Genomic DNA, 21,126 nt, shown 5'->3' with positions numbered 1-21,126 from the left:
ATGAACTAAACCCGCCACCGCACTGCCCCCACATTGGCTGCACTCACCAGGTCGTTATTATTATATTACAATATTCTCGTTAAGTAAAATATTAAAAGTGAGTACCTTTAATTCATTCTGATATAGCATTTATATATACAGATACATCAAATATATATGACATTTGTTGAGGGGGCCCAAAATTTATTTTTTGCACTGGGGCCCATGAGCTCCTAGTTACGCCACTGATTTAAATACTCAACATTTTATGATTTGCAGGTGATACAGGACCAATGGGCATGAAAGGTGCCAAAGAAGAGGGTCACACTGGACTGCCAGGTCCATCACTTACAGTAAACATACTGTATGAAAGAAGCGTAAAAGTGGATTCGTTGTTTTTTGTTTTTTTAGCAATGCTGAGTGTGGAATCGATTCCGCAGCTTCAGAGTCGACTCGTGATTCCCAACGTTTGAAATCGGAGAATCGACTCTTTTTGAGATCTCCCGTCCCAGCTCTAGTAATCTAGCAAACTGACCACGGCGATTCAGAAGTAAATAGCGGCTATTTTTGCGGTTGTCGAGGTAAATTCGTGTTAATAGTTTGGCGAATGTCTGAAACTCGGTCGGGAGGCGACGTCTGTGGATCCCAATGCTGGTTTACCGGACAGTCTTTCGGTAGTTGATAATGCTGAAGATGAGGCTGCCGACGGCGGAGGGAGACAGCGACACGGCCGAGGGCGAACGACGCAGGGAAGATAACGGTCAACGCGGCTTCAACCGGCGCTTTAATCCGCCGTTCAACGGTCATAACGGTTGTGAGGAGGCACCGGTGGCGCGCGCTTGCCGCGAGCTCGACAGGGAGTCGGTGTTCGAATGGTTCGGCTTGCGGCTGAGCCCGGCCCGGCGCGTGCACTTTCTCACCGGTCTGCTCCACATGTGCCAGCCGCTCGAGCTCCGCTTCCTGGGCTCGTGCCTGGAGGACCTGGCGCGCAAGGACTTCCACGTGCTGCGGGACGTCGAGGCGCGCGCCAACAGCCCGGCAGACCTGCGGCTCCTCACCGACATCGGTGACCCGGTCGTGCTCTCGCATCTGCTGGTCTGCCTCCCGCTGCTCAGCTCCAAGAACCGGGAGTGTGCCACCGTGCTGTACGGAACGCTGAGCCGGATCGACGCGCTGCACTCGGCGAACTGCTGTGCCACGAGCGCGCCGGAGCCGGTGGATCGTCTGGAGCAGCTGGCGTTGCTGTTCGCCATGGCGTCCCTGCACCCGGCGTTCACTTTCCACCAGAGGGAGGTGATTCGAGCTCAGCTGGACAGAGTGGACGCCTTACTGGAGGAACGGAACCGGAACCATTACGCGTGCACACCACAAACACTGGTAAACAAACCTGTAGCTCAGCTGGTTCGGGTCCCTGTGCCTCCTCTGCACTGCTCCGAGGTGCCGTCGCGATGCTTGAGTGCTGTGTTACAGTTTTTCCTCACATCACTATTAACATTTGCACAACAGTAAGTGCATTCCTCAAAACAGATGATTAGTACAGACTGCAGAACCTAGTTGATAACCTGCAAAAGCAAAATACAAAAATGTTGAACTAGTTGTCAAAATCAGTATGTTGTATGTTCCAATTCAGTTCCAATATGTACTGCAATATTGTTTACAGTTGTGCACAGCTCTACCCGAAGGGTGTTTCTTATGTTTGTTGTAAATACGTTTGCACTTCGCTTTAGCACAATGCTGTGAACAAAGTAGAATTGCAAAGAGCATGTGCAGTAAAAATGTGAAACATTCGTATCGAGTGTCTTGTACTAATTTACCTCATTAAATACAGTAATGTGTAACTTAACTGTAGATTTTAAATGTGTGTGCTAATAGTGTATAGTGCTGTCTTGAGCATTTTCAGGTAGTGTCACCATGATCTGACTTTTTTGCACTGGAAAACACTCATGAAACATGACGAAGCCATCTGACAATCTTGTTCATAAACACTGGTGTCAGGACTTGTTATTTTGATGACACTGACACTCGCTTTTGAGGGATGAACTCTCCATATTGCTTTTGCAGGTTATCAACTAGGTTCTGCAGTCTGTACTAATCATCTGTTTTGAGGAATGCACTTACTGTTGTGCAAATGTTAATAGTGATGTGAGAGTGATGTGCACCAAAGCGACTGAGAAAAACTGTAAGTTACACGTTACTGTATGTAGTGAGGTAAATGAGTACAAGACACTCGATACGTACGTTTCACATTTTTACTGCACATGCTCTTTGCAATTCTAATTTGTTCACAGCATTGTGCTAAAGCAAAGTACAGACATATTTACAACAAACGTAAGAAACACCCGTAATGATTCAAGCAATGAAATGAGGACGATTCGTTTCATAGGGAAAGGGAACGACTATTCAGCATTCATAAGTATAGTTCATTTTGACTGACATGACATAAGCAAATGATAATGTTATAAAACAGCAGAGAATTGTTGGGTCCGTATGTAGGGTCCATAACAGGGTTTCATTACCGTCCATGCAGAGAGCAAAGGTAGAGAATCAAACAACCAGGGACTGGGTTATGTTTAAAATAACTGACAGGATAGTTACAGTTGGGTTCCATCATTTACCCATTAATGCCATGATGCATCATGAGATTTCCTGCACCCACACTGTAGCTCCTTTAATACCTGGGAGTTAAAAATCACAGAACTGGCAACCTTGATCAAATAAATATATAAACTTCCATGTTTTAGGTTTGTTTGTGGGATAAAGGACATAAACAGGCCAGATAAGCATTCACTCGTTTCCCATCCTGAAGTCGGTGTCAGCATCATGAGTGTGGAGTTTGTAGATGATTCACCTGGTAGGCATCAGATGACTGTGAGGAGTTTCACATGACTGACAGCTGCTCCATGATCGTTCTTTCATTCATCATCCTGCACACCAGGCTTCCTATTGGCTGGACGGGTTAATAATACTCGCCGTCCGCGCCAGAATTATGGGTACCCATAAAATATCCAATGGTTTATTGAAGAAACTCACTTCAAAGGAAAGAGACCTCGACATGAACATTTTTTTCTAATCAAAACCACGTGTCAGAATTATCGGCACCCCTGAGTGTAATATTTTGTGCAGCCGGTGTAACGGCACAAAACCGTCCATGTAGTTTAGTGTCCGTTTCAAAGATGAAGTGACCACAACTCCAGGGAGCAAAATGTACCTGTTCCTGCAGGCGGCTCCAGTCGTGTTAAACTGCTTTATTTTGGCGTTTTCAGGTGTGTAGCTGTTTTTATCACTATTGTCTGTTTTATGAAGGTCGACACTTTCACACTACAACTACAATTATGATGGTAGTGCAATGGTTATGTTGTACAGTATGTGATTGTAGTCTAATAGTAATGTCATGTGCGATGGTTATAGGATATGTCATGGTAGTGTGATGGTTATGTGATAAGTAATGGTAGTGTGATGGTTGTATGGTATGTGATTGCAGTCTGTTGAGATTATTATGTTATATGTGATTGTAGTGCGATGTGATGGTTATGTGATTATAGTGTGATGGTTATGTGATGGTAGTGTGATGGTTATGCGATGGTAGTCTGATGTATGATGGTAGTGCGATGATTGTTATACAGTATGTGATTGTAGGCTGATAGTAATGTGATGTGTGATGGTTTTAGGATATGTGTTGGTTGTATGGTATGTTATGGTGGTCTGGTGTGATGGTTATGTGATATGTGATGGTAGTGTAATAGTTATTTGATGTAATGTTAGTGTGATGGTTATGTGATGTGATGGTTGTGATATGCAATGGTAGAGTGATGTAATGGTTATGTGATATGGTAGTGTGATTGTAGTGTGGTGAGTGATGATTGTGATGTAATGGTAGTGTGATGGTTATGTGATAAGTGATGGTAGTGTGATGGTAGTATGGTATGTGATGGCAGTCTGATGTGATGGTTATGTGATATGTGATGGTAGTGTAATAGTTATTTGATGTAATGTTAGTGTGATGATTATGTGATAAGTGATGGTAGTGTGATGGTAGTGTGATGGTTGTATGGTATGTGATGGCAGTCTGATGTGATGGTTATGTGATATGTGATGGTAGTGTGATGGTTATGTGATAAGTGATGGTTGGGATATGCAATGGTAGAGTGATGTAATGGTTATGTGATATGGTAGTGTGATTGTAGTGTGGTGAGTGATGATTGTGATGTAATGGTAGTGTGATAAGTAATGGTAGTGTGATGGTAGTGTGATGGTTGTATGGTATGTGATGGTAGTCTGATGTGATGGTTATGTGATATGTGATGGTAGTGTAATAGTTATTTGATGTAATGTTAGTGTGATGGTTATGTGATAAGTGATGGTAGTGTGATGGTAGTGTGATGGTTGTATGGTATGTGATGGCAGTCTGATGTGATGGTTATGTGATATGTGATGGTAGTGGGATGGTTATGTGATAAGTGATGGTTGTGATATGCAATGGTAGAGTGATGTAATGGTTATGTGATATGGTAGTGTGATTGTAGTGTGGTGAGTGATGATTGTGATGTAATGGTAGTGTGATGGTTATGTGATAAGTAATGGTAGTGTGATGGTAGTGTGATGGTTGTATGGTATGTGATGGTAGTCTGATGTGATGGTTATGTGATATGTGATGGTAGTGTGATGATTATGTGATGGTAGTCAAATGTGATGGTTTTGTGATATGTGATGGTAGTGTAATAGTTATTTGATGTAGTTAGTGTGATGGTTATGTGATAAGTGATGGTAGTGTGATGGTAGTGTGATGGTTGTATGGTATGTGATGGCAGTCTGATGTGATGGTTATGTGATATGTGATGGTAGTGGGATGGTTATGTGATAAGTGTTGGTTGTGATATGCAATGGTAGAGTGATGTAATGGTTATGTGATATGGTAGTGTGATTGTAGTGTGGTGAGTGATGATTGTGATGTAATGGTAGTGTGATGGTTATGTGATATGTGATGGTAGTGTGATGGTAGTGTGATGGTTGTATGGTATGTGATGGCAGTCTGATGTGATGGTTATGTGATATGTGATGGTAGTGGGATGGTTATGTGATAAGTGATGGTTGGGATATGCAATGGTAGAGTGATGTAATGGTTATGTGATATGGTAGTGTGATTGTAGTGTGGTGAGTGATGATTGTGATGTAATGGTAGTGTGATGGTTATGTGAAATGTGATGGTAGTGTGATGATTATGTGATGGTAGTCAAATGTGATGGTTTTGTGATATGTGATGGTAGTGTAATAGTTATTTGATGTAGTTAGTGTGATGGTTATGTGATAAGTGATGGTAGTGTGATGGTAGTGTGATGGTTGTATGGTATGTGATGGCAGTCTGATGTGATGGTTATGTGATGTGATGGTAGTGGGATGGTTATGTGATAAGTGATGGTTGGGATATGCAATGGTAGAGTGATGTAATGGTTATGTGATATGGTAGTGTGATTGTAGTGTGGTGAGTGATGATTGTGATGTAATGGTAGTGTGATGGTTATGTGATATGTGATGGTAGTGTGATGGTAGTGTGATGGTTGTATGGTATGTGATGGTAGTCTGATGTGATGGTTATGTGATATGTGATGGTAGTGTGATGATTATGTGATGGTAGTCAAATGTGATGGTTATGTGATATGTGATGGTAGTGTAATAGTTATTTGATGTAGTTAGTGTGATGGTTATGTGATAAGTGATGGTAGTGTGATGGTAGTGTGATGGTTGTATGGTATGTGATGGCAGTCTGATGTGATGGTTATGTGATATGTGATGGTAGTGGGATGGTTATGGGATAAGTGATGGTTGTGATATGCAATGGTAGAGTGATGTAATGGTTATGTGATATGGTAGTGTGGTGAGTGATGATTGTGATGTAATGGTAGTGTGATGGTTATGTGATAAGTAATGGTAGTGTGATGGTAGTGTGATGGTTGTATGGTATGTGATGGTAGTCTGATGTGATGGTTATGTGATATGTGATGGTAGTGTGATGATTATGTGATGGTAGTCAAATGTGATGGTTATGTGATATGTGATGGTAGTGTAATAGTTATTTGATGTAGTTAGTGTGATGGTTATGTGATAAGTGATGGTAGTGTGATGGTAGTGTGATGGTTGTATGGTATGTGATGGCAGTCTGATGTGATGGTTATGTGATATGTGATGGTAGTGGGATGGTTATGTGATAAGTGATGGTTGTGATATGCAATGGTAGAGTGATGTAATGGTTATGTGATATGGTAGTGTGATTGTAGTGTGGTGAGTGATGATTGTGATGTAATGGTAGTGTGATGGTTATGTGATAAGTAATGGTAGTGTGATGGTAGTGTGATGGTTGTATGGTATGTGATGGTAGTCTGATGTGATGGTTATGTGATATGTGATGGTAGTGTGATGATTATGTGATGGTAGTCAAATGTGATGGTTATGTGATATGTGATGGTAGTGTAATAGTTATTTGATGTAGTTAGTGTGATGGTTATGTGATAAGTGATGGTAGTGTGATGGTAGTGTGATGGTTGTATGGTATGTGATGGCAGTCTGATGTGATGGTTATGTGATATGTGATGGTAGTGGGATGGTTATGTGATAAGTGATGGTTGGGATATGCAATGGTAGAGTGATGTAATGGTTATGTGATATGGTAGTGGGATTGTAGTGTGGTGAGTGATGATTGTGATGTAATGGTAGTGTGATGGTTATGTGATAAGTAATGGTAGTGTGATGGTAGTGTGATGGTTGTATGGTATGTGATGGCAGTCTGATGTGATGGTTATGTGATATGTGATGGTAGTGTGATGATTATGTGATGGTAGTCAAATGTGATGGTTATGTGATATGTGATGGTAGTGTAATAGTTATTTGATGTAGTTAGTGTGATGGTTATGTGATAAGTGATGGTAGTGTGATGGTTGTATGGTATGTGATGGCAGTCTGATGTGATGGTTATGTGATATGTGATGGTAGTGTAATAGTTATTTGATGTAGTTAGTGTGATGGTTATGTGATAAGTGATGGTAGTGTGATGGTAGTATGGTATGTGATGGCAGTCTGATGTGATGGTTATGTGATATGTGATGGTAGTGTGATGGTTATGTGATGTGATGGTTGTGATATGCAATGGTAGAGTGATGTAATGGTTATGTGATATGGTAGTGTGATTGTAGTGTGGTGAGTGATGATTGTGATGTAATGGTAGTGTGATGGTTATGTGATATGTGATGGTAGTGTGATGATTATGTGATGGTAGTCAAATGTGATGGCTATGTGATGGTAGTCTGATTGTATTGTATGTGATGGTAGTCTGATGATTGTACGGTATGTGATGGTAGTCTAATGTGATGGTTATGTGACATGGTAGTGTGATGGTAGTCTGATGTGATGAATATGTGATTACAGTGTGATTGTAATGTGAAATGTAGTAGTAAATGTTAAACCCTATTTGTGAGACACATTCCCTTCATAGTTCCAGTTTTAATGGTCTTAGCTGAGTGTTTTTGTGCTAAGTAGAAGAACAGGGTGTAAATTGCATTTATCTTCATGTCATTTATTCAGTAGCTGTTCAGGCGTTTGCTGATAACTCTGTTATTAAGTTTACAAACGTATTTGATGTAATTTAATTTAACGTCCGACTTCCAGCGCTGCCCTAATGAGTTTTTGCGCTCAGGCCGGGACGCACCGGCTGTGTTTGCTTCTATTCTCCCTGCATCCTTTTGATCAGTATCGGTCCCGGATGAATGGGCTTATTGTGGGCTCAGCATTGTGTGACCAGACTGCGACTTGGCTGTGAATATGTGTGTGTGGGACAATCGGCAGCTACAGGACGCGGATTTTTCAGCTGATGGATTTACGATGGCCTCCAGAATGGAACCTTGGACCGCCGTTGTTGGCCCGTGCCTGATACTGAGAAGGCCGGTTGTGTGTGTAACTAACAGATGGCTAGGGTTAGGGTATATATATATATATATATATATATATATATATGAATGTATCCAAAAGTGTGTAAATCATGACATTAAAATACTAATAAATAAATAAATAAATCTGCACTGTGCCCCACCGCGTGTAACTGGGAGCTCTGGTGGGATAGTAACATTAGACGTGTGTTAATGCTGGTGTACGTCTGCTTTTTCTCTTTTGCTCCAGCAGAGCCAGTATTCTCGGCCAGACGAGCTCTGTCCACACGCGAAGGGCAGCAGAACCTGGCCGTCGTGTCACATCCAGCACCTCAGCAGCGTGCCTCAGAGCGAAGGTACTGTTCATCGTCAGCCTTTTTGAACCCTCTTATGAGTAACGGCTCCAGTTATAGCGGCGTGCGGAGCGTCAGACCTGAACTCTCTCTGGTGTTTCATGTTGCAGTGGTGCATATTGAGAAGATCAAGCTGAAGGAGATCTTGCTGGCAGGAGACAGCCGGGAGTACAGCTTCGAGGTAGGTCTGCTAATTTTTATTAGCTGTGAGCTGTCGGGTACTGAAGCAGGATAAGCAGTTCTGAAGGTTATGAAATAATGAAAAACAGTAAGAGAAACTAGACTGCAGGGTATATGGAGCTCAAGGTGGATTGATGAGGAGGACAGAGTGCAGCACATTGTAACAGCATCGTCCAACACTGTAAGCGTAACCAATCCAGTACTTCAACCGCTAGACTACAAGTCTAGTACTTTAATCACTAAGCTACAAATCCAGTACTTTAACCGCTAGACTACAAATCCAGTACTTTAACCGCTAGACTACAAATCCAGTACTTTAACCGCTAGACTACAAATCCAGTACTTTAACTGCTAGACTACAAATCCAGTACTTTAACCGCTAGACTACAAATCCAGTACTTTAACCGCTAAACTACAAATCCAGTACTTTAACCGCTAGACTACAAATCCAGTACTTTAACCGCTAGACTACAAATCCAGTACTTTAACCGCTAAACTACAAGTCTAGTACTTTAATCACTAAGCTACAAATCCAGTACTTTAACCGCTAGACTACAAATCCAGTACTTTAACCGCTAGACTACAAGTCTAGTAGTTTAATCACTAAGCTACAAATCCAGTACTTTAACCGCTAAGCTACAAGTCTAGTACTGTAATCACTAAGCTACAAGTCTAGTACTTTAATCACTAAGCTACAAGTCTAGTACTTTAACCGCTAGACTACAAATCCAGTACTTTAACCGCTAGACTACAAGTCTAGTACTTTAATCACTAAGCTACAAGTCTAGTACTTTAATCACTAAGCTACAAGTCTAGTACTTTAACCGCTAGACTACAAGTCTAGTATTTTAATCACTAAGCTACAAATCCAGTACTTTAATCACTAAGCTACAAGTCTAGTACTTTAATCACTAAGCTACAAATCCAGTACTTTAATCACTAAGCTACAAATCCAGTACTTTAACCGCTAGACTACAAATCCAGTACTTTAACCGCTAGACTACAAATCCAGTACTTTAACCGCTAGACTACAAGTCTAGTACTTTAATCACTAAGCTACAAGTCTAGTACTTTAATCACTAAGCTACAAGTCTAGTACTTTAATCACTAAGCTACAAGTCTAGTACTTTAACCGCTAGACTACAAATCCAGTACTTTAATCACTAAGCTACAAGTCTAGTACTTTAATCACTAAGCTAGTACTTTAATCACTAAGCTACAAGTCTAGTACTTTAATCACTAAGCTACAAGTCTTGTACTTTAATCACTAAGCTACAAGTCTAGTACTTTAACCGCTAGACTACAAATCCAGTACTTTAATCACTAAGCTACAAGTCTAGTACTTTAATCACTAAGCTACAAGTCTAGTACTTTAATCACTAAGCTACAAGTCTAGTACTTTAATCACTAAGCTACAAGTCTAGTACTTTAATCACTAAGCTACAAGTCTAGTACTTTAATCACTAAGCTACAAGTCTAGTACTTTAATCACTAAGCTACAAGTCTAGTACTTTAACCGCTAGACTACAAATCCAGTACTTTAACCGCTAGGCTACAAGTCCAGTACCTTAACAAATCCAGTAGTCGCCCATGCACCAAGATGCCCTGTAGGACGTTCCATTTTGCAACGTTCAGAAGTTGAAGGACCTGCTGGTATCGTCCTGGTACCGGATACCCCAGGCCTCTTTTACATGTCTCATAGTGTTATTTTGAAAGTATATTAGGTGGGTGGTCCTTATGTTTTGGCTCATCAGGGTACAGTAAACATGTTCAAATGCAAATTATTAATGGCAAACTAGCCACTACAGAAATAAAACCTGGCCGTATTTCGTTTTGTCCCAGCGCGTTCTCCATTCATACAAAACAGCAATCAAGATGCAAAAGTTGATTGGCGTCAGAAATCATTGTTTTATTTGACCATGCGAAGCAAGAAAGCTGATTTTTCACAAGTCTCCACCCGTAATGGAGTTTTTGCACAAAAGCTGCATTTTCAGGCACCCAAACGAGCGTTTTTGGGTACGTGGGAGGCCACATGCTGGAAACCAGACAGAGGAATGAAAAGAAATTTGTGATCTGAACTGTGATTTGTGTTTTCCTCACCTCCTGAAATAAAGTGATGCTTTCAGTGGGAATGCTCGCAGTGCACAGACTGTAATTCTCACAAAGCGTGAGAGACCCCACACATGCACATACAGACAGATTGCCCCCCACTTCCCACACACACACACACACACACACACATTCAGATCAGTCTGATCAGTCAGAGGAAATCTCGCGAGGCGGAATCTCTCGTCAATTAACGTGACTTCAGAGGTAAACAAGCATGGCGACCGCCAGCCAGATACCAAACCTTTTCGGCCTATAATTACATCAAGCAGCACTCGCACCCTCGCCCGAGGTCTTCTGCAAACAGCATAGGGATCTCAGTCAGCGAGCAGCGGCCGTGCCACCCTCCTCATCCTCTCCCTGCCCGTCGGCACGCTGTTTGCGCTGTGCTTGATCCACCTTGTTCCATTTGCATTATACATGAGGCCTAAAAATGGCAGGACCTGGGTTACACTGTGCTGGGTTACACGCCACGCTGAAGGAGCCTCAGTTCTTTCATTCGCAGAGGTCTGGCCCGAGAGGGACGCTGGGCTGTAAACATCCGCTTGTTGACGGAGCGGACGCTCTCGCCGGCCTGGCGTGAAAGAGACCGATGGCTTAGCGCCAGGGTGCCCTCTGGTGTGCGCGCGCTCTCTCTCTCTCCCTGTCCTGCCTGGCGGTGGAGGAGGGGTGTAGAATGAAAAGAAAGGGGTGTTACGAGCATTTTGGCTTCCCTGTTGTTTCTGTAATTGTCACAGGGTCACGCTTGTGGTTCTGATGGGGAAACGGTGCGTACATCTAGCCAGGGGGAACTCCTGCTCCTTAACCCCCCCCCCCCCCCCCAAATACACACACACACACCACCCTTCCTGCCGGGCTACAATAATGTAGAACGGATTTCTAGAGATTTGTTTTCCTCCACCAGAGACCAGTAGGAGTGGTCTGAAAAGTACACTATATGATCAAAAGTATTGGGACACCACTTCTAATTGTGAATTCATGTGTATTTAGTCACACATGTAATAAAGCACAAAGCAAGGAAAGCATCAGTGACCTGAACAAAGCCCTGACCTCAGCCCCACCGATCAGCTCTGGAATGAACCGGAACCTCTACTGAGGCTTTCTTGGCTGACATCACTTTTTTATCCCCACAGACATACGTCAAAGTCTTGTGAGACGACCGAACAGATCTGATAGAGGTCACTCTGTTTTAAAACCATTTATATTTTGAATGGGGCGTCCAGCACGCTCGTGGCCAGGTGTCCAAATACTTTTGGATGAATAAACCACACATGTGCAGCACAAACAGCTTAGCCAGTAAAGTGGAGGCTGCGCAGCAACACAGGACCTGGGAACCTGGGTTTGATCCTTGTGTTTGATCACTGTCTAAGAGGTTTGGTATGTTTTCCCAGCACTTAGATTTCTCCCATCTGTAATAACATGCAGAAACAGCCAGCCATGCCTGTGCAGACGCCCGACGGGCGATAACACAAGATTTAAGCATATTTGAGGTACAGTTGTAGTCTAGCAGCTAAGGTTCTGGACTAGTATACAGTAGGTTGCTGGTTCAAACCCCACCACTGCCACGTTGCTTCAGATAAAAGCATCTGCTGAATGTCTTCACCCGATAAAACTAGTGCTAATTATTCAGCGTTTAATGAGTAGAGCAGAAGTGTCAGAGGTGAGAAGAAAACAGAACCGAGTTGTAACAGGTCCCGGATCATTCGCATTACCACAGACGTAAATCCCAGCAATCTGGTGAGGATAATTTGGCAGGTTCCAGCGTTTCCAGACTCTACTCAGGCCTTGGGAAAGGTCGTTCTTTAACACTGAGTGTTTTCTTTACACTGGGGGAGCTTTTATTTTACATGCAAAACAGCGTTCACGCTTCTTTCTCCTCTATATGTGAGAAACTCTCCTGTCAGAAGTCAAAGGGACCACAACGTAGGAACCAGATTTAGGTAAAATAACTCAATTCGGACTGTTTTGTCCCTCCGTACACTAAGAAGAATTTATGAAGACGTAAATACAAATTAAAAGCTCCGGGGACCTGTCGGTGTGACGTTTTAATGGCTCAAGTTTCCTGCCGTCTCTCAAAACATGACAGTAAGTCAGTTTTAAAAAGGTTCAGTCAAAGCAGGGCTGTTTCTGTCCTGCACACCGTGGTTTACAGTGAAACCGGACCTGCCGCAACCCTGACCAGGGTAATTCGGTCTACAGAAAGCTCTAAAACACAGAACTCTGTGCTTAACTAGGTGTTCTAGTGATCAAATTATGTTCTTTTCTTAAACATGTTATAAAATCGTGTCCAAAGAGTTCAGTGTTTCACTATCTGTCCACAGCATTAATTCCCAGAATGACTTTGGTCTAGCTTGATCTTGTTTATTTATTTATTAGGATTGTAACGTCATGTTTTACACACTCCATGCAAACTCCACACAGAAAGGACCCAGACCAACCCGCCTGGGAATCGAATCCAGGATCTTCTTGCTGTGAGGCGACAGTGCTACCCACCGTGCCGTGCTGTTATAGCTGAAAAGATCACATTTTTAATACTATTTGTTTTTGGAACTGAATCTCCAACAAGCTCATGGTCTTGTGTCCAAATATTTTTGGCCATATAGTGTGTATGGATATGTCGAGTATACGAGCACTGTTTTTAATTGTGAGCTTTAAGCACTTGATCTCCTTTAGTTTGTGGACAGCAGTTTGCTTTATTTTTAGATCCTCAGTAAGTTGCTCAGAAAAGCTCGTGGTTTTTGAGTTTCTAAGAATAAAATCAGCCCTAAAAAGCTGCGACTTTAAGAGTTCAGACTGTACACGGCAGCTGAAGTTTCTCCTGCACAGCAGTCGGCTTTGATTTGTCGTTTTCTGGATCCTGCAGCTCTTGGCTCTGTTCGGCGCATCTCCGGCCTTTCTTCTCTCTCCAAGGGAGGAGCTCATTCGCCTCAGTGTTTTTTTAAGGGGCCGGGGGCGTGGACGAGACATATTGAGGCCACTTGTGAGGACGTGACCAGCCTGCTTTACGTGTCCTCCGGCTATAGCTGACATTACAGAGCGGTGATGGGAGTCACTCCGCCTGTAGAACGAGACGTAGCCAGCACGGATCGAGCGTCACAGCGAATCGGATCAGCTCCTGCTGTGAGCAGAGTGAGATTATTTACTCGGGAATTGACGGAGCTCAGCAGATCTTGATGTATTTCTGCTCTTATTACTTTGTGGTGGGCACGTGCTCAGGAGTATTTTACTCGATAATTAATTTACGATCATCACAACGAGACTAATTAGAATTAAATTGTTTATCGAACTGGACTGTGTTAACTGAACTGAAAACAACCCAGGATTGTTCCTCCTTTCTCTGGATTTGTCCTCCTTTATCTCCCAATCTAGTAATTTTTTTATGCATTTTCTCCCCATTTTCCTCCCGATTTAACGACTCAGTCTTGTTATCTGCTGATGAGAGAGCACGTCGCTGTACACGCCTTTTCCGACACGTGTACAGCCTTCCTCTTCTCGCCCCTGCATTCGGCACAGGCGTCTCTTCCGCCAATCAGGGTCCTTACACAGCATATGAAGACCCAACCGCCCGCCCACCCTGCAGATACGATGGCCGATTAGTATCTGCTGCAGGCACTGCCAATTACGCCCGCCAGATGGCGCCCAGCCGACCGGTGGCAACACCGAGTTTCGAACCGAGGAATTCAGAAACTCGGTGCTGGTGTGCTAGCGGAATATCCCTCTGCGCCACCTGGGCGCCTCCCAATCTAGTCATCTTAAATAAAAATGTAAATTTTAATCGCTCCCTCCGACACGTGTCCAGCATGTGGCTGCTTGTAACTGACAGTGTTAAGTTCCCAAAGAGCCGTATAGCGTACATAGAGCTCCATGTGAACAGCCAGGTCAGTGAATGCTGAGATTCGAGATCCTTAGATTATTAGATTATTGTTCTGAGGACCTGGTTCCTCATTGATACTTACTTACTAACCTCCCAAAAACATACAGAAGGTGGATTAGCAGCACTGTTGTAGGTTGTCGGAACTCCATCGACCTTTTGGCCAGTTGTCCACCTACGTTGGGTCGTATAGTGTACATCTAAAGGAGGAAGTGACTTTAGACAAGTCATTCTGCCCACACACACTCACACACAGCATGCCTGGTTGTGCCATCTGTCTGTATGGGGCACTGGGGAGTACACTCGTGCCAAAATATCCGTCTTCATTCGCTCAAGCTGAACAGAACCAATCAGGCCAAACTGTTATTCATTCAAATCAAACCAAGTTTTGACCAAATGAGCACAAATTCGCATACACAGTCTTCTCAGAAGATCACATAGATGCCACTCTATTATATTAACATTTGTTTTTGAATTGGGATACACTGCAAGCTCATGGTCAGGTGTCCAAATACTTTTGACCATATAATACATATTTTGTTCAGAATTTTGTGTATGAGCCCAGCTTAAATTCCTTCATATTGGAATCACAGCTCATCGTTACATAACCTTGGTATTCTCTCGTCGTACCGTTTGAATCTGAGTCGGTGTGAAAGCCGTCCAAAAGCACCAGTCTGTTCACCAAATGTATGACTGGCTCAATCAGCCCAGCGGTCCTGATTTTATCCTTCATTTCCAGTCGTATCTCTGGAGAACTGGAAGACGGGGACGTTACAGTCCAGGCCGGCTTTAAAACGAAGGATTTCCTTTCTGATCCCCGCTGATCTCGATGCCACCCTGCTATTAAGACACTGGTATTCACTCGTGCTGGCGAGAGCTCAGCCCAAACAAACCTCTGGTTCTTATTAAAGCCGAGGTGTTTGCACTCTGGGCTTCTTCGGTTTATAAAAGGCTGGTTTAGAGTTGCGGATGAACCTCTGGACACCGTAGTGTTGTCATCCGAGGAATGATGAATGACTATGATTATAGCCTTCCGATTATCGACTCCGGCTGCGCCCGTGTCTGCCAAAAAAGTCACACACACAATCATTACTTCTGTCTTTTTTTTCCCTCGGATGAATATGTGCACTGGCTGCACGGTTCCTCGCTGCACCTTCTGTTTTCACTGTAAATCCATTAGCAGAACTGAAGAATGACATTATCGGGCGCTAATCAGAAGGCCCGGTTACTTGCTTCCAAAATAATGATGCTGACCTTTAGTGAATCATGAGTTTTCCATAATGACTCACCATGTGATACAATAAGGATTCAACTCTGGATTGAAATGAAGCTCATCTGTTTCTGGACTTCTGCTGTTTTTGGAACTGGACTATTAATCAGAAGGTCACTGGTTCAAGCCCCACATCTGCCAGATTGCCTGTTGGGCCCTTGAGCAAGGCCCTTAACCCTAAGTTGCTTAGACAGTAGCTTCGGATAAAAGCATTTGCTAAGTGCCAAAAATTTAAATGTAGTTTTGCTGCCTTATGTACACGTAGATCTCTGGTCACAATATATCAGGGGTGGCACAGTGGCTCGGTGGGTAGCACCGTCATCTCACAGCAAGAAGGTCCTGGGTTCAATCCCCAGGTGGGGCGGTCCGGGTCCTTGTGTCTGTGTGGGTTTCCTCCTGGAGCTCCGGTTTCCTCCCACAGTCCAAAGATGTGCAAGTGAGGTGAATTGGAGATACTAAATTATCTGTTTGACATTAAACTTGTGAACTGATGAATCTTGTGTAAGCAGTAACTACCTGTCCTGTCATGCATGTAACAAAAGTGTGTAAAACATGACGTTAAACTCCTAATAAATAAAAACCCTGGTTTTGTAGGTTCTCCTACTGCAGTGCATCCAAACTGTAGGACGCTCACTAGACTATAAACGACAAAGAGACAAAAAGCTTTGATGGAATGTAGTCGTGTCCATAAAGTAGTGAAAGCAGAGCCAGTTTCAGTCATGCTGATGAGAAGTTGAACTCGGTCTCTTTCATTCCAGGTTAAATGGTCCGACTCATCGTCCACCGCTGTGACCAGGAGTCAGCGTGAACTGCAGGACTTTCTGCTGAAGGTATTTTGAAGCGTTTGCTGCACTTGGTTCAGATCCAGCTGTACGTTTTCAGTCCGCCTTGGGTGCACGTTTCTTTTTGTATGTTTTTTTAGACGAAGCATGACCCTCACATCCTTCTATTATAGAATTTAAGTGTAGTTCTCTCCGCCTGTGGGAAGGAAATGTTCCAGGACAGCCAGCAAATCTGAGCCATCAAGATCAGAACAGATAAAAGTCCAGAGTGTAATGGCATTAGTGTAATGGATACACCAGTGTGCAGTGCAGGTCAATGTCAAGGCGGATCAGGTTTCCCCAAAATCGCTGGGCGTCATGCAATAACGCAACGCAGACGTGACACTAACCTCAAACCCAACACTCGCAAGAATGAAGCCTTCATGAAAAAAAAAAGCATTTTGGAACACATCCCTTTCAATTTTGGTTAATTGAGGTTCAGTGCCACTTGAAAGCAGTATGTGGGCTGTCAGTCTAGCAAGACACGTCAGCCAATTAACACCATCTCTAAAGGAAAATACGGTGGTGGTAGCATCATGTTATTGCATGCTTTTCAAAAGCAGGGGCTGACCGTTTGGTCTGAATTAATGGCAGAGTAAATGGTGCAAACATAAAGATCAGAAAAAAGTTCATATACGGTTCGATACAAATCTCAGATTGTGATCATTTATGTGCCGATTAGAAGAGGGTTGAATACTTTATTAAAGGTTTTTCAGGATAACGTTTACTTTTTCCCCTCTGTGCAGCTGTGTAAGGAGCAGAACGCTGGAGGATTTGAGCAGGACGTTTTGAGCGTACTGAGTCAGGCCGAGTGTAAACACAGGGACCTGGAGAGAACGCTCAGGTGAGCAACACCTACACTCCTGCCTCCTCGTCCTCACGATTAATCCTCTAACACAGCTCTCGGTGCTCCGACTTGCTACCCGCACTACAATTTGCGATACACTTGCAATCACTTATATTACTCACCTAATTGTAAATAAATGTATGTGACTTCTGTTTATTTATTTTTAAAAGGGGGCTGAATGTGGTTTGCTGAGCACTGGTAACCATAATTTGCATGTATACGCTCTCAGATGCCAGAACATAGAGTCAAGATGGTGATGATGATGGATTAGACAGTCACAGTGTTATTGTAGAATCAGTTCAAAAACAACAGATCTCTGCAGATACATAAGCGGAGATTAGACAAAACAAACAATAAGTAAAGTAAATATTCCGAGTGCCCAGGTGTCTCAGCGGGATCATCCACTAGCTCCCGGGTTCGAATCTTGGCTGGGCGCCCTCTAGTGAGCACAATTGGCTAATGCCTGCAGCAGACGGAACTGGGTTATCAACGCTGTTTAAGGACCTGGTTGCCCAGGGATCGGGGCGTGGCTCTCTGTACACGTGGAGAATAAGAAGCGATTGGTGGACATTGGAGGGAGTGTGTGTCAGGCGAATATACAGTGTATCACAAAAGTGAGTACACCCCTCACATTTCTGCAGATATTTAAGTATATCTTTTCATGGGACAACACTGACAAAATGACACTTTGACACAATGAAAAGTAGTCTGTGTGCAGCTTATATAACAGTGTAAATTTATTCTTCCCTCAAAATAACTCAATATACAGCCATTAATGTCTAAACCACCGGCAACAAAAGTGAGTACACCCCTTAGTGAAAGTTCCTGAAGTGTCAATATTTTGTGTGGCCACCATTATTTCCCAGAACTGCCTTAACTCTCCTGGGCATGGAGTTTACCAGAGCTTCACAGGTTGCCACTGGAATGCTTTTCCACTCCTCCATGACGACATCACGGAGCTGGCGGATATACGAGACTTTGCACTCCTCCACCTTCCGCTTGAGGATGCCCCAAAAATGTTCGATTGGGTTTAGGTCTGGAGACATGCTTGGCCAGTCCATCACCTTTACCCTCAGCCTCTTCAATAAAGCAGTGGTCGTCTTAGAGGTGTGTTTGGGGTCATTATCATGCTGGAACACTGCCCTGCGACCCAGTTTCCGGAGGGAGGGGATCATGCTCTGCTTCAGTATTTCACAGTACATATTGGAGTTCATGTGTCCCTCAATGAAATGTAACTCCCCAACACCTGCTGCACTCATGCAGCCCCAGACCATGGCATTCCCACCACCATGCTTGACTGTAGGCATGACACACTTATCTTTGTACTCCTCACCTGATTGCCGCCACACATGCTTGAGACCATCTGAACCAAACAAATTAATCTTGGTCTCATCAGACCATAGGACATGGTTCCAGTAATCCATGTCCTTTGTTGACATGTCTTCAGCAAACTGTTTGCGGGCTTTCTTGTGTAGAGACTTCAGAAGAGGCTTCCTTCTGGGGTGACAGCCATGCAGACCAATTCGATGTAGTGTGCGGCGTATGGTCTGAGCACTGACAGGCTGACCCCCCACCTTTTCAATCTCTGCAGCAATGCTGACAGCACTCCTGCGCCTATCTTTCGAAGACAGCAGTTGGATGTGACGCTGAGCACGTGCACTCAGCTTCTTTGGACGACCAACGCGAGGTCTGTTCTGAGTGGACCCTGCTCTTTTAAAACGCTGGATGATCTTGGCCACTGTGCTGCAGCTCAGTTTCAGGGTGTTGGCAATCTTCTTGTAGCCTTGGCCATCTTCATGTAGCGCAACAATTCGTCTTTTAAGATCCTCAGAGAGTTCTTTGCCATGAGGTGCCATGTTGGAACTTTCAGTGACCAGTATGAGAGAGTGTGAGAGCTGTACTACTAAATTGAACACACCTGCTCCCTATGCACACCTGAGACCTAGTAACACTAACAAATCACATGACATTTTGGAGGGAAAATTACAAGCAGTGCTCAATTTGGACATTTAGGGGTGTAGTCTCTTAGGGGTGTACTCACTTTTGTTGCCGGTGGTTTAGACATTAATGGCTGTATATTGAGTTATTTTGAGGGAAGAATAAATTTACACTGTTATATAAGCTGCACACAGACTACTTTTCATTGTGTCAAAGTGTCATTTTGTCAGTGTTGTCCCATGAAAAGATATACTTAAATATCTGCAGAAATGTGAGGGGTGTACTCACTTTTGTGATACACTGTACATCCTCCAGTGGATTGGCTAGGCTAAATTGGGAGAAAAAGGGGACAAAATGCATAAAAAAGTGAATATTCCAACGTTTGGCTCCCAATATCATGACCTGGAACTATAACTGGTTTGCCCGGGGTGTCCATGCTACTTTTATCCTCTTAATATAAGTTTGTTTTACATAACTTGGGGGAAAAATAAAGAAATAAGGACAATTAAGATATGTCTAAGGTCAGCAGGGGAGACTTGCGCTTAAGGAGCATGCACCACTGTAACGGTGGATCCAGCATTAAAGGTTTCCTTTATTTTGTCCGACTCCTGTATACTGACGACCTTCTCTGAATAGTATAATGCTGCAGTATTTAGGTCAGGAACGTGATGATAGTACTGGATGGATTTATCTTCCTCTGGTGGGAGTGCCGCTTCCTCCCTCTGCTGCACAAACAGTGAAAGGGAAAAAATCACACGCACACACACACACACACACACACACACACACACACACACACACGCACACACAGCTGTATGCCGGGTTCGTCCTGAGGGAAAGCAGAGACTAACAACGAGCTACACATGACCTCATGGAACCATTATTACTCCTCCAGTGTCTTCCATGGTCTTGCTTCATCTCATTTCAACTCCTGTTTTGACTTTTCACCCCCAGACTGACCCAGTCTTGATGTGTCTTGTGCAGGGCGAGGTTCTCTTCGGTGCCCCAGGAGTTCCTGAAGATGTGTCAGGCTTCAGGGTTCTTTGTGCCTGCCGCGTCCCCCCCGCACTGCAGCCACTGTAAGCGATCGCTCCGTGTTTATTTACTCTCAGCACCGACAAGCTCACCATTACCCCACAGAATCACAGACCGGGCCGGCTGAGCAGCCTGTACTTTAACTCTTGATTACGGTCTGTCTAGCTTAAAAAATCATGAAATATGAGACTTTTGGTTAAATATCACAAGTAGTATCAGCTCCCATTGCAAAAGGTTTGTTATATTATGTGCATCCCAATAAATAATATCAGTACATCACGTCATTTGTTTAAATAAGCAAGCTTCCCGATATGCGTAAAATCTGTGCAAAACAAATAGCCTTCTTGGTTATTCTGGCATATTTAATATATCACATGACCAGATGTAGCTAATTAAACCATTAATTAAACCTTTATTTCATTTTGATGTTCAGCTTTTTTCTTGGTCTGGTCCTGGAATCACTGTGTCCAGTGCAGAAATGCACCCCGGACCCTAGAATGCACTCCATTCCATTGCGGGACAGTGGGAGCCTAGTGGGTAGAGCTTTGGACTATCGATTGAAAGGTTGAGAGTGCCATGCAGCCACTTTTGGGCCACTTTTGGGCCCTTGAGCAAGGCTCTTAACCCTTTCTGCTCCAGGGGCGCAGTAATATGGCTGGCCCTGCGTTCTGACCTGTATCTGTATGTATATATGACAGATTAAGGCATTCAATTCTAAAAGAAATAAAATAAGGGCAGATTGTAGCCTAACGGTTAAAATACTGGACTAGTAAGCAGAAGGTTGCTGGTTCAAACCCCACCACTGCCAGGTTG

At 43.5% G+C, this 21,126-nt stretch overlaps 1 protein-coding gene across 5 annotated transcripts in view; it reads left to right on the top strand.

The window, feature by feature from the left end:
- Positions 1-496: 496 nt before the first annotated feature.
- Positions 497-21,126, top strand: part of zcchc2 (zinc finger, CCHC domain containing 2) — a 28,291-nt gene continuing 7,661 nt past the window's right edge. For 4 of the 5 annotated variants that reach the window (XR_010007591.1, XM_062988089.1, XM_062988087.1 and 1 more), the window contains exons 1-6: positions 497-1,356; positions 8,143-8,248; positions 8,356-8,426; positions 16,431-16,502; positions 17,240-17,337; positions 20,263-20,357. Coding sequence is in view for 4 of the 5 variants with exons in the window: in XM_062988089.1 (XP_062844159.1) it covers positions 664-1,356; positions 8,143-8,248; positions 8,356-8,426; positions 16,431-16,502; positions 17,240-17,337; positions 20,263-20,357 (1,135 nt within the window). In the remaining variant the exon portion in view is untranslated. The remainder of the gene's footprint in view (positions 1,357-8,142; positions 8,249-8,355; positions 8,427-16,430; positions 16,503-17,239; positions 17,338-20,262; positions 20,358-21,126) is intronic. The other variant, XM_062988088.1, reaches the window with a different exon arrangement.

This window comes from Trichomycterus rosablanca, chromosome 25 (genome assembly GCF_030014385.1).
Source record: "Trichomycterus rosablanca isolate fTriRos1 chromosome 25, fTriRos1.hap1, whole genome shotgun sequence".
NCBI lineage: Eukaryota > Metazoa > Chordata > Actinopteri > Siluriformes > Trichomycteridae > Trichomycterus > Trichomycterus rosablanca.
Note: the sequence above shows the minus strand (reverse complement) of the source record. Positions and strands in the feature narration are given on the sequence as shown.